This window comes from Tympanuchus pallidicinctus, unplaced genomic scaffold, assembly GCF_026119805.1.
Source record: "Tympanuchus pallidicinctus isolate F22 unplaced genomic scaffold, pur_lepc_1.0 scaffold11, whole genome shotgun sequence".
Classification (NCBI taxonomy): Eukaryota; Metazoa; Chordata; class Aves; order Galliformes; family Phasianidae; genus Tympanuchus; species Tympanuchus pallidicinctus.
The window spans coordinates 3,968,892-3,980,917 of record NW_026294627.1 but is presented as its reverse complement, the minus strand read 5'-3'; the positions used below and the strand labels follow the sequence as shown (position 1 = coordinate 3,980,917).

The 12,026-nt window shown below is 40.8% G+C and overlaps 1 protein-coding gene and 1 long non-coding RNA gene across 7 annotated transcripts in view; one reads left to right on the top strand and one right to left on the bottom strand.

The window, feature by feature from the left end:
• The window catches only part of SYTL2 (synaptotagmin like 2), a 40,869-nt gene extending 36,788 nt beyond the window's left edge, over positions 1–4,081 (bottom strand). For all 3 annotated transcript variants that reach the window (XM_052669424.1, XM_052669444.1, XM_052669433.1), the window contains exon 1: positions 3,709–4,081. In XM_052669424.1, coding sequence (XP_052525384.1) covers positions 3,709–3,809 — 101 coding nt within the window. In that variant the 5' untranslated portion in view covers positions 3,810–4,081. The remainder of the gene's footprint in view (positions 1–3,708) is intronic.
• The window catches only part of LOC128074610 (uncharacterized), a 51,281-nt gene extending 42,076 nt beyond the window's left edge, over positions 1–9,205 (top strand). For all 4 annotated transcript variants that reach the window (XR_008203247.1, XR_008203242.1, XR_008203244.1 and 1 more), the window contains one exon: positions 5,812–9,205. This is a non-coding gene — a long non-coding RNA (uncharacterized LOC128074610). The remainder of the gene's footprint in view (positions 1–5,811) is intronic.
• Positions 9,206–12,026: the final 2,821 nt, after the last annotated feature.

Here is a 12,026-nt window from a genome sequence, read left to right as displayed (position 1 = left end):
AAGGATGATGGGCTAAGAAACCTCAATCAAGTATACCAAGTGTCAATCTGTTTACTGATCAGAACAAATTGGAGAGGATGTAGATACACTGTGCTGTAGAGTAAGCAGTAAGCCACACACCTCACACCTCTTCCACATGTTGTTTTTCCAGTAATTTACAGATATGCAAACTTCTATAAAATAGTTCCAAATATACACGAAAAGAAAGTTATAAGGAAAAGAAAAAAGAGAGAGGGGAAAAAAAAGTGGTGAGGTGAACATTTTTGCAAAGACTTAGCATTAAAAAACCCTCAGATATTCTTCTGGAATATTTGGAATATGTTTTCAGGAAACAAAAGATGAGCTTTGACAGCAGCTGTAAGACAGCATTTCTGGACTCTTCAGTCAGCCCTTTAAACATGAAATGATACCCACGTTCAAAACATCTTTGCCTCTGTTAAGCATGCTTTCAGAATTCTTATATCTAACAGAAAATCCATCCTCTAATAGGCATAAGTAAATGAAAAAGAACTCTTCCTTCCGACTGTCCACAATATAAGGAACACTTCTTGCAAAGTGACTCAATGAATGTCTGTTAAAGCAGTCAAAATCCTATTTGCACAAGGGTTCCACAGCCACCCACACCCACTGATGGTTATGAGAAAAATTAGTGTATGTAACACACAAATTAGGCCCCTGAAGCTGCCTCAGTGATACCCAGTGCCACGCCAATGTGTGTATTAAAAGGGTTTGGCACACAGCTGTCACCATCCACCACACAAACAATTCCACACCAACATTTCCCTATCACGAGCCTCCTTCTGTTTACACAAGGAGCAAATGATCCAAACACAGCCCACAGCAGCATTCCCAGGAAGTTCTGCTGAGAAGGGAACGGCTGAGAGCTGCTGTGCAGGACTGTGTCCCAAAGGCAGCCACAACAACTTTCTGCCGCAGACACGCTGGTGCCAGAGGCCCACCATCCTGCCACAGAAGAGTCACTCGACCACAGTTCAAAACTTCACAGGCGGGCGTATTTCTGTTCCACGTTATGTTACTGTCTTCAGTCAGAGCTCCAAACTACACAGCTATAAGGAGAATTCATTAGGGGCTGGGCTGAAGCTACCACCAGGAAATCCAGTTATGTGCTTGGTACATTCGTTTGTTCAATACCCAAACTCAGGAACAGAAATTCCTGGTTAGGAATAAGAATACTGACAATAAATAAATCAACCATCATTCAGCTTTTCTGTTTTATGCCATTTCTGCCTTTGTCAGCAACAGTGCCATTCAGGGGCTAGCATCTACTCTTGGGGTAATGGAGCAAAGAGAGAGATCTTCTTGTCCTAAGGGAAAGAAAGAGGATAAATTGTCCATTGATTTTGCTAGATCACACCCTTTTGTAAACTGAGATTTCTTCATGACCCTTTTCACAGGATCACAGAATGGTTTGGGTTGGAAGGGACCTTTAAGATGACTGAATTTCAACCCCCTGCTATAGTCAGGGACATCTCCCTCTAGACCAGGTTACTCACAGGCTCATCCAGCCTAGCCTTGAATGCTTCCAGGAAAGAGGCATTCACAACCTCTCTGGACAACCTGTTCCAGTGTCTCACCACCCTCACTTCAGGAATTTCTTCCTCATATCCACCCTCTTCCAGTTTAAAGCCATTTCCCCTTGTCCTGTCTCTACCTGCCTGTATAAAAAGTGACTTTTGCACATGAGAAGAAAACATCAATGTGCTCTTTCCTTCAGAAGAGATCTCAGAGAGGAAGCAGGCATGCTATTCCCAAAATCATGCTGTTCCTGAAACTATTGGCTTGATTCAGACCAACACAAAAGGAGCTGCAGGATGGAGGATGGATCCATTACGCACTCAACAAAGCAGGATTTAAAGTAGACAGCCTAAAGAGGATGCTTAGTTGGACAAGTCTAATTGACAGCTTTACTACACACAGTAGCAGGGGCTGTGAGCAGAGAAGGGACTCCATCAGGTGATCTGTAAAATTCCACTAACAAGGTGCTTAAAGAGGATTCTGTCATGTTACCAGCTTGTCAGCACTCCAGAAAGGCAGCAAACAGACACCACAGAGGGAACAAATTGTAACACCCTTCAAACCTCAGAATTTCTTTCTAGAGGGAAAAAGACCATATTAAAAGACTTCCATTATGCATACCTACAAACTACTCTTTGTCATGGTATGATATTTGCATAATGACATTCCATCCCAGCTCCTGGAATCTTCCAGACGTGCAAGAATGCTGCAGAATTCAAAATACTACATCTCCTTGGCTGGAGATCTATATATTTTATATACTAGAACACTCTCTGTATTAAAAAGTAAACTCCATCTATGCCCAAAAATCAGTTTCAGATGTAAGCTTCCAGAAGTTATAATATTCAGAAACCAGAAGAGATACTCTATTGTAGGAACAAGCTGATTACAGGCTGCTTCAACCTGCAGTCCTTTGCATTTTCCACCACACCCTCTTGAGCTACAATTACAAACGGCAAAAGCAAAGTCATACAGACAAAAATACTTGTTGACAGCATTTTTTCAGACCACTACTAAGAGTGGCTTTTTGGATTTGTTTTTCCCAGGAAGATTCCTTTCCCCAGACGTTTGGGTTTTGTTTGTTTTTGTTCTTTTCCCTCAATCAACGAGGAAAAACTCCAGCCTCAGCAAAGTGCTATGAACATCAGTTTGCATTACAGCACTTGGACATTTCAGCATCTAACGCTTCTTTTGCTATTGGGCCTCTTCTCATTTTGGTTACTGAGTCTGACTGAAAAAAAAATATTCCCACTGTTGAGCAGTTAGCTGTCTGCATTAGCTGAAACCACTACTGCACTGCTATTTGTACTGGTGTAAATGACTTTCTCAAAGTCAAGTAATGCAGGCAATGCTGTTTTCAGTACTTACATCCCTTATTCACGGCGATTATCCTAATGGTAGCCATAGGGAAACCTCGCAGCACACAAAACATTCCACAGTACAACATTCCAAACAACCCATTGCTCCATCTGTGACACCACAAAGAAAACACGGAGCAGTTTTCTACGTTAGCCGTAGGCTTGCAAGGACTTCTTTTTGCAAAGGAGCATAATGTTGGCACCTCCTGTGGACTATAGCATCAATGCTCCATGTATTTGAGGTGCAAATTCCTCACTCAGACGTGTTGCTGGCTGCATCTACATTGATTTTTTAGTTTATTTGAGGCACTTGTGCATTTTTTGAAGCAAATACTCCTGCTTATTATACATCGGTTCAGTTTCAGAGTTGATACATAGGCAAATTGAGTTCTTTCACAGAGTGGCCAGGGTTGGAAGGGACCTCAAAGATCATGAATCTCCAACCCCCCTGCCACAGGCAGGGCCACCAACCTCCACATTTAATACCAGACCAGGCTGCCCAGGGTCCCATGCAGTCTTTTCCTTTCCAAGGAAACCAACCTAGAAATTCTGTTCAGATGCACACCAAGTGTTCTTGGCCCATACAGAGTTATAAACATCCCAATCAACAATTAGCTTTCTGGAGAGTAATGAACCATTTGCGCGTTAGGGGCATTTCACCCAGGAACTACACTAAATCTAATCTAGAGTAGAAGTCTCTGAATCACACACACTCTACTACAACTATTTTTTTCCTACTCCTATGCTCCATATAAGCCAGTATGCCAGTTGTATAGGTCTTCCCAGGCCAACCCAGGGTGCCATGTTCTTTTACCTGACTCTCTCTTCTTCAGCTTTTTTAAGCTCTGCGTCCCGTTGCAGCACCTTCATTATTGCCTCTTGTTCCTCCTCTGTTAGGAAGCTTAGGTCAATCATCTTGTGGTGTGTGTATGGGCAGGGCTGAAGTGTCCAGAAAGATCTTAAATCCTGCTGAGGAAGACAGACTTATGGTCTCTCTTGAAGGTATAAAAGAATAGAAGTCTTTTTCAGCAGGCACTGAGAAAGCTGGACCACGTCACTATCACTGATTTAAAAAACCACCAAGATTGCTTTGTTGCAGTTGAGTAAGTGCATGTTTCCTTAGATTAGAGATTTTGGGGAAGGTGCTGCATTGCTGCTTGCCATTGCAATGATGTTTTCTCAGCTTGTCCTCTGTTCATTGACCCACTACATCCGGTGTTTAAGAGCAACCAAAACATTCCCTAAAAAAGAGACAAGGAAGAACAAGCTGTAACATTAGGTATCAGAGAAGTAGATCACATAGGCTTTTTTTTTTTTTTTTTAAATTAAAATAAACAAGTTTTTCAGTGTGATTAAACCACTTTACAAAGTGGTCACTTCAAGTCAAACCTGTTTTACAGGCCTCTTGAACAAGGTGGTCAGGAAAATACACTGCTTTTGAATATAGTGACTCACACCCTGCAACACAGAACCAAACGTCATTTAAATGACAATTTAAAAATAAATGCATTTTAAGTTGCTCTTAAAGTCAGCAGAATAATTTGGGCAAGAGAAGGAAGGAGAAGAAAATACAGTCAAGAACACTAGCATATATCCATTTAAAGTAAAAGAAGCATGTAGTCACAAGCACAGACATTGTGTACAAGGGCACATAAAACCTGTGCCTATTGTTATCATACACAGATCAGAAAGAGCCAGATATCTCTAAGGAAAAATTCACTGCTGCTTGCAGTCCTGATTCAGAGTGTAGAGGCTGAGTGGGAAAAAGTAACAAAGAAAAACAAAAATAAAATAATAACCCACCACCACCAACCAGCTAACATTTAAGCTAAAACTCAGGAGCTTGCCATGCTGGTTTATGATGATAGCATTAGCACATTTCTAGGCCACTTGTTTTTGGCACCAACCAACCAAAGCAGAAGAACTATCCTGTAAGGACAAGCCATTGAACTTTTGGACCCTACTCCACTCCCAGCAAATCGTAAGCCTTGCCCTCCACACCTGTCTTCCTGCTCCAGGTCTTCAAAGAGGTCTTTCTCCTTCCAGGAGAACAGAAAGGCAGCAGTCATCACAAGCCCTGGAGGAAGAGCCCTAAGGAAGTAATCAGAAGGCTGCCAAGCACAACTTGTTGCAGCAGCGAGATGGGAGGAGGCTGGGAACACAGAACAATTTGTATGCTCCAGTTCAAGACTTCAGGAGCATGTTCTCCAATTACTGCAGTGCCTCTTTCTGAAGGATTTTATCTTGCCTGTGAGAAAAATGTTTATCGCTCATAAACATTTCTTAATAATGACTCAGAACAACAAAAAAACAAATTAAAAAAAAAAAAACAAAAAAACAGTTTTAAGAGATTATTTCTTTAGATTTCCAAATGGAAATTCTACAACAGACTTTTGACCCACCCAAAACAAACAGCGCTGAAGGATCAAGTACCATGTTTGCAAAGCCAGGTTCTTACATTAAAACCTTTAAGCAGCAGTTATTAGCTGCTGGATGGAGTCAAAATACCTCTATTCTTCTGACTTGAGCTCAAGTCAGGAAGGAACTGTTTCCAGAAGCATACTGAAGTTTGAATAATTTTCCCTTCCTTTATATCAGCCCACAGCATAGGAAGGAAGTTCAGGGTATCCATAGTTTCCACAGGCTGCAATCCAATTTAGTTTACAAGATAGGAATTCAACTTTTACTCACAATATTTTACCAGTAATAGCATATAATTATATCAGGAATATGATCCCATGTAGGCTTAATCACTGCGCTACAGAACATATGTAATGAAAGCAAACTAATGGCTACAGAAACATCTTGAATGTGTGGAATCAGAAATGGTGCAGTAACATGAATCTCGCTGCTTTATCCAAACCAAATTGAATCTTTAAGTAGTAGTTTTAAAAACTGTTTTGTCTCTGTTTCATAGGCCATGGTACCCTCTGGAAAAGCAGATGACTAATCAGTTACAAGATAATTCCAACCACAAAAGGCAAAAGCCTCTTCCTGAAAAAGCTCAGAAGAATACGGTTGGAGGAGGAGTCAGCTGTGTCTACCTCAGGGTCTCTGAGTGTTTCAGAGTGACTGTTTCATTGATACAATGAAACCAGAGGGGGAAAAAAACAAAAACAGAACAACTTGAATTCAGTGCAAGCCTCAGAAGCATCCGAAGTGACAAATCTGATGAGAGGCAGCAGAGAAGCTGTTACTGAACAGCTCCTATTAAAAAAGGATAGCTACTGGCACAGCCTTGTAGCTTTCTTGCACTGTACACTGAACATTAAAATCATGCAGGTAATCCTTGTGCTTGCTCCTCTGGTGCCAGAAGTTGTAAACAATTCAACCATGAGAGGAAAACAAGATATTAGCACTACTCAAGGAAGCATCACCTCTAAAAACAGCACATCTTACAGATGTGGAAGGCAGCTGCAGCCAGGTTAATGCTCATCTCAGTCCCTCTGCAGAAGTGCAACAGCCTTCTGCATGTGGTTATGTTTGGCTGCTACATTCAGTTTCTCCATGATTCATGCAACATAACTGCAATGAAAAGTGGATATTTTATGTTTCTTATGTCTGGCCAATCAGGTCTGTAAGGAATCTATTGTAGGAACAGTATCTTTAAAGGAGACTGATGGAGGGTTATGTTGTTTAACAGTTTAATTCAAAAATCTAAAAGAAACAGTTGGGCAACATTCACTGAACAGACCCAGGGGAGCTCAAGGCAAGGCAGGGTGGGACTGAACTTCCCAGATACCATCATTCTGTAGAGTAGATTCTGCAACTAAATTTGCACTGCCACTTTGGCTTTGCTCACCTGCCTAGGCATAAGTAGTGCAGCTGACCTTTTAGGTTTCTTCACAAATATAACAACGTAATGGATCATTTACAGCATGACTGGGTACCTGAAAAACTGGCTCCTAATCTCACTGGATAAGCACTTAAAGAAAAATGACCTAACAGTAATTTTTCTTCCTTTCATGTGTATCATCCATATGCTGAAGTGTGTACTGTGATCACAAGTCTTCAGTCACTGGAACCATGCCAGAGACAAACTGAAGGCAAAACAGATGTTAGCCTCTGCATAAACAAGGTTGAAAACCTTTGTGTGTGTGTGTGATGTACACTGCCAGCCTCGGGAGACCTGCTAACACAAGCTATGGCAAGGCTGGCTTTCTGCAGGAGATCGTAAGCACTGATGGTACAAAATGTTGGCTTAGGGAATGGCATTTGTTGGAGATCTACAAGACAGATTTCAAAAATTAAAAATAAATCAATGCTTTTGTCCAGTTTGAATCACACACCACCACTCCAAGCTTAATCCTTCCACTTTCTTTTTTCTTCTTCTTTTGTTCTTCACATACTTTTTCTTAAATGTCCTGTACGTGCCAGAAAGAATAGAGAGGCCTCAGCATTCATCTTTGGCAAGAGAGCATTCAGACCTAAGTTTCAAATAAAACAGAAAGATCCACAACAGACTGATTAAATCATGGAATTAGAACCACCAGACCGATGATCTCTGGAGAAAAGCCTGTCATCTTATATTGTAGACTAATACTTGTGACACTTGGGATATGAGGCATCATTTTTATTTTTTTTTCCCCTAAAATTCAAATGAAGCCACACCAAAAATCTTTCCTTTCATAAAAGGTTTCTACTCCCTGTAATAAACAGGAATCTGAAATTATGCTTTCTGTAATTCATGCACGAAAGATTCTATGTCTTGAAAATAAAAAATAAAAATAAGGGCTGAGATGCACTGTACTTCTCGCCATCCTCAACTCTTAAGTTGCTCACATGTGCCAAGTGCTTCAGGTCAGGCAGTCATCCAAAAATGGTGCCTTATAAAGTTTCTCAAAACCTCCTCAGGCAGTTGTATGTCTCTATGCCTTCCAGGGAGGCTTTGCATTTGTCTGGAACATGTTGTAACAGCAAGGCTGCTTTGTTGGCCCTGCACAGACCTTTATTTCTCCCCTACTTTCTCCCACGTTGGAAAAGAATCTGAATTCAAATACTGCACTGCAAACATTATACCATATTAAGAAGGACCACAGTCATAGCTTAGGTTTTTACATTTTCACTCAGTGCATATATATGGGATGTAATGAGGGAGAGGTAAAGAAGATGTTGGAGTGGTTTGTTATGACTGACATTAAATTCATCTACAGGATCAGAAACCAAGCAGGAAAACCCCAGTCAGTTGGGCCAGTCAAATCAACAGAGCTTCCTTTTACACGCAGCAACCTCAGCATGTCTCAGATTTACATTTCAAAATTGCCTTCTGTGCTCCTTGTGCACTAGGCCTAAGCTGCTAAAGTTTCACTTGAGAGAATCTGTTTACAGCCAACGCCTTCTCACAGGAAAAAGCAGGTGACAGCCCATCCAATAACTTGGTCTGCTTCTGCAACCCTATTTGGGCCAACTCCTCCAGCAGAACAGCTACCCTTACAGCCTGGCTACCAACAGCCTGCATCTGTATGTACCTCCATACCATACGCATGGTATGAAGGTACATATGCTTCGACATATCAGCACTAGCAGCTAGGATGAGCTGGAAACCCAGAAACGAGGCAATGGGAAGTTGAGGAAGAAAGACAAACTGTGCAATGTAGCAACTTGCACCTGCAGGGAAACTCATTCTCAGAAAAAAGGCAACTAAGTTTGTCCCCAGCACTCATTCGCAGGAAATCCTTTATTTTGGAACACAAGGAGCAAGGAGAAGTTTGCAGGACTGACTCCCATTAAAAGGTCACATCAGGCAGTGACAGTATTTTGCAAAAAATAAAATAAATTAGGCTTAGAAAATAGAATTTCTCGAAACACACGAGGCAAATCTCTTGGAGGAAGAACAGCTAATTAAACTAAATGCCAGTGTTGGCATGAGCACAAATAGTTTAAGATGGTCATGAGTGTATTTGCACAGAAGTTCAGAGGACTACAGAGTTAAGTTTGGGTAACGGAGAAAGAAAACCAATTAACTCTCAAGAGGAACTTAAGTTCTTAGTTAAGAATCTAAAACATGGGTGCCTGCAGTGTTAAGGCCTGAGCTTAAACGCACTCAAGGCAACTTGTTGTCAATGTAATTCTTGACAGGACAAAAGGAAAGAGATCTTCCAGTAAGATATGCATATCTGTAGCCAATCCAGCTGCTCTTTCTCGAGGTGTTATCAAAGCCTTTTCAAAACGATACCAGCTAGATGTACACAGCATATCACAGTTCCAGCAGTCCCAGAGACTAAACTGAAGAGCAGTATTTGCCAACAACATGAGTTTTTAGCCAGTGGGAGGCAGATTTTATCTAGCTGGTCGCAAAGTGGAAGCTGGTGTTGGAATATCTAATAGGGCAATATTAAAGTTGCTCGTACAAACACATAAATGCTTTATTTTATATCCACATGCTCTCCTGTGCAATGTTCACTAACATGCAGATAAAGAAAAGAACCTACTTATCTGCAATTACAGTACAACTGCTCAAGGCAGCCACAACAGGAAAACGAGAGAACAAACCCTGCTCCCACCTTACCCTTGCTTACCAGAACCAAGGAGATTCCTGTTGTTTTTTTACCTGCAGAGTAGCTGCAATCTGAAAACAGTCTTACTGACAGCCTCGCTGATATCAGACAGGCAAACATTCTGGCTTACACAAAATGCACTCTGAACAAGAGAGCAAGAATGTTAACAGCAAGTAGAAAAGAGTTAACAACTGAAAATTGGAAGAGGAAAGAACAATTTGCTTTGGCTGTAGCCTAATCCCTCTAATAACGTATGGCTGCTTGCCATTTCTTTCATAGGACTTTCATTGGATACTGGCAGCAGTGCCTAGGAATGTGAATCTCTATACCTGCTATGGTACACAGTCAGTAGGACAGTGGTTTCAAAAGATGTGGTCTCAGGAATAACAGGTTCATAAATTAAAGAGGAAACTAATGGAAACACATCTAAATGATGCTTTTCCACTGACTGTTGTTCATCAGGCTGACTGTAGATGCCAAATCATTTATTCTTAACTGTCTGAAGTACAAAACTACACACAAGATCTTGAGTTCTCTACTAAGCAGCTTTAAAATTACAGAAATTTCAGCAAGTTAAGAACAATAATGCATACATTTCATTATAAATTGTGATGCTCTGATTCTGGTTGCTCTTCCTTGCATATCATACTCCTACATATGCACCGGCATATTGTTTGATTGAATAATTATTCATATGCAAGAACTACATTCTTCTAGCTGATAATTCTCTTTACCAGTGATTGCAAAACAAATAATACGTTCTCAGGGCAAGGGATATTTCAATATCACAGTGAAAATGGCTCAATCTTCTGGATCTCTGAAGGCAGAGCATTGTTTATTGTAACCAGTGATTCTCATCTCCCTTTACAGAGGGAGCAGACTCCCTCCAAAAAGAGAACAGGGAGGCTAACAAGACACAAGCTCCCATCATCACTGCCTCATTCTTTATGTTCTTTATGCAGTCACTGGCATGAGACCCACCAATGATGCTGCTCAACAGAGTGTTCTTATGTCTTGCCTGAAAAAAGTTTTGAATAAAACTGCATTATTTAATAGAGGTTGGAGGCAAACTGTTGCATGAAGTTATCTTCTGACCTGACACACTTCTGTATTTGATGGCTAATTCCTTTGGAATTTTCCCTCACTATAACTACAGATTCAAATCCTAGGATGTGTTTTCTACATTAATCCCATTGATATGGATGGTTTAAAAAAAAAAAAGTGATTTAAAAAAAAAAAAAAAAAACTGCTGTAAAATGTATTCTTGTTTTTAGTAAGTTTTAGCCTTAGGCAAATCAAAGTTAAGTGGTTCCCAATACAGAGGAGTTAGAACTTTAGGTATTGGAGACTATGGCAAAGGTACCCTACCTCTACCCTGCCTCCTTGCTCTCCTGTATTAATTAGCACAGATGTGGGCATTTCCATCGAGGACTCTGGTCTGGAAACAGTACCACTGAAGACTGGGAGTAAGCAAAGCAGTACAGCAAATTAACAAGTATTTCCCATCAAATGGCTACTGGGAAGTGACACATTTCCTACTTGTTGTTTGAATAATCTTTTATATACGAAAACAAAGAACACCGAACTGCAGTTTCTGTAGTCACTGTGCAGTCCAGAATGTTGCTAATGCAGAAGGCTTTCTAAACAAGAGGACCTGTCACATCTCTGCAAGACTCTTTTCCTACTCTCACTCCTCATTTGAGTTAATCAACTGTGGAGCTCTTAATTGAGCAAGGACAGCAACCATTATTGACAGACTGCTCTTCCCCCGCTGTGTTTGTAAAACTAGGAACCTTTGGGCAGACAGGCTGCCTCTTCTACGCATCAGAGAACTGCTGCTCAAGTCACTGGTGACATCACATTTCCTCTGCAAGATGCTACACAGTATAGTTTAGTGGGACAGTTTGAGCACAAATCGGGTGGGGAGCATTTCACATCATCCTTGCCTCAGAACCAACCCTTACTTATCTAAACCACTCTTTTTAATTTGACACTGCAGGCCCCCTACTTTTCGGGCACCAACTTAATTGTGACTATGGTTTCGTTTAATTTACTGTACACAAATAGCCAGCAAACAAACCAAGCCCTTTGGCTGTCCTTTCTCATGAGATGACAGACTAACCACAAACCTCGGACACTCACTCATGCACATTTCTTAGCTTAAAATTACCCAGCTAATAATTGATGTAATCTGAAAGCTCATAGGAAAGCTTGCGTCAGTTAATGCAGTCCTTGCTGCAGTAACAGAGGCACACAACTATCTGAAAGCAGGCTTTTACACAGCATCCAATTGCCAGCAGAAATCAGGTGCCAGTGAGAAAGGAATGTTCTTCAGGACTCCTGCAGTCATGGAAACGATACGTAAGTAGAGAGAAGGGAGAAAAGTCAGTCTGGAGATGGGTAAGGTAAAAATGAAAACGGTTATAGAAATGTTAGCCTACACTCTGCAAATAGAATGCAGTCAGAATTACCAGAATTAAGTTTTGCAGTGAAGTTTTTGTAGAATCATAGAATGGTTTGGGTTGCAAGGAATCTTAGAGAGCATATAGTATTAACCCTCACAATTACTATTGTTAACAAACACATTGAAAGAAGTTTGCTATAGCTCCCTATTAAGAGGGAAATATTTATCATC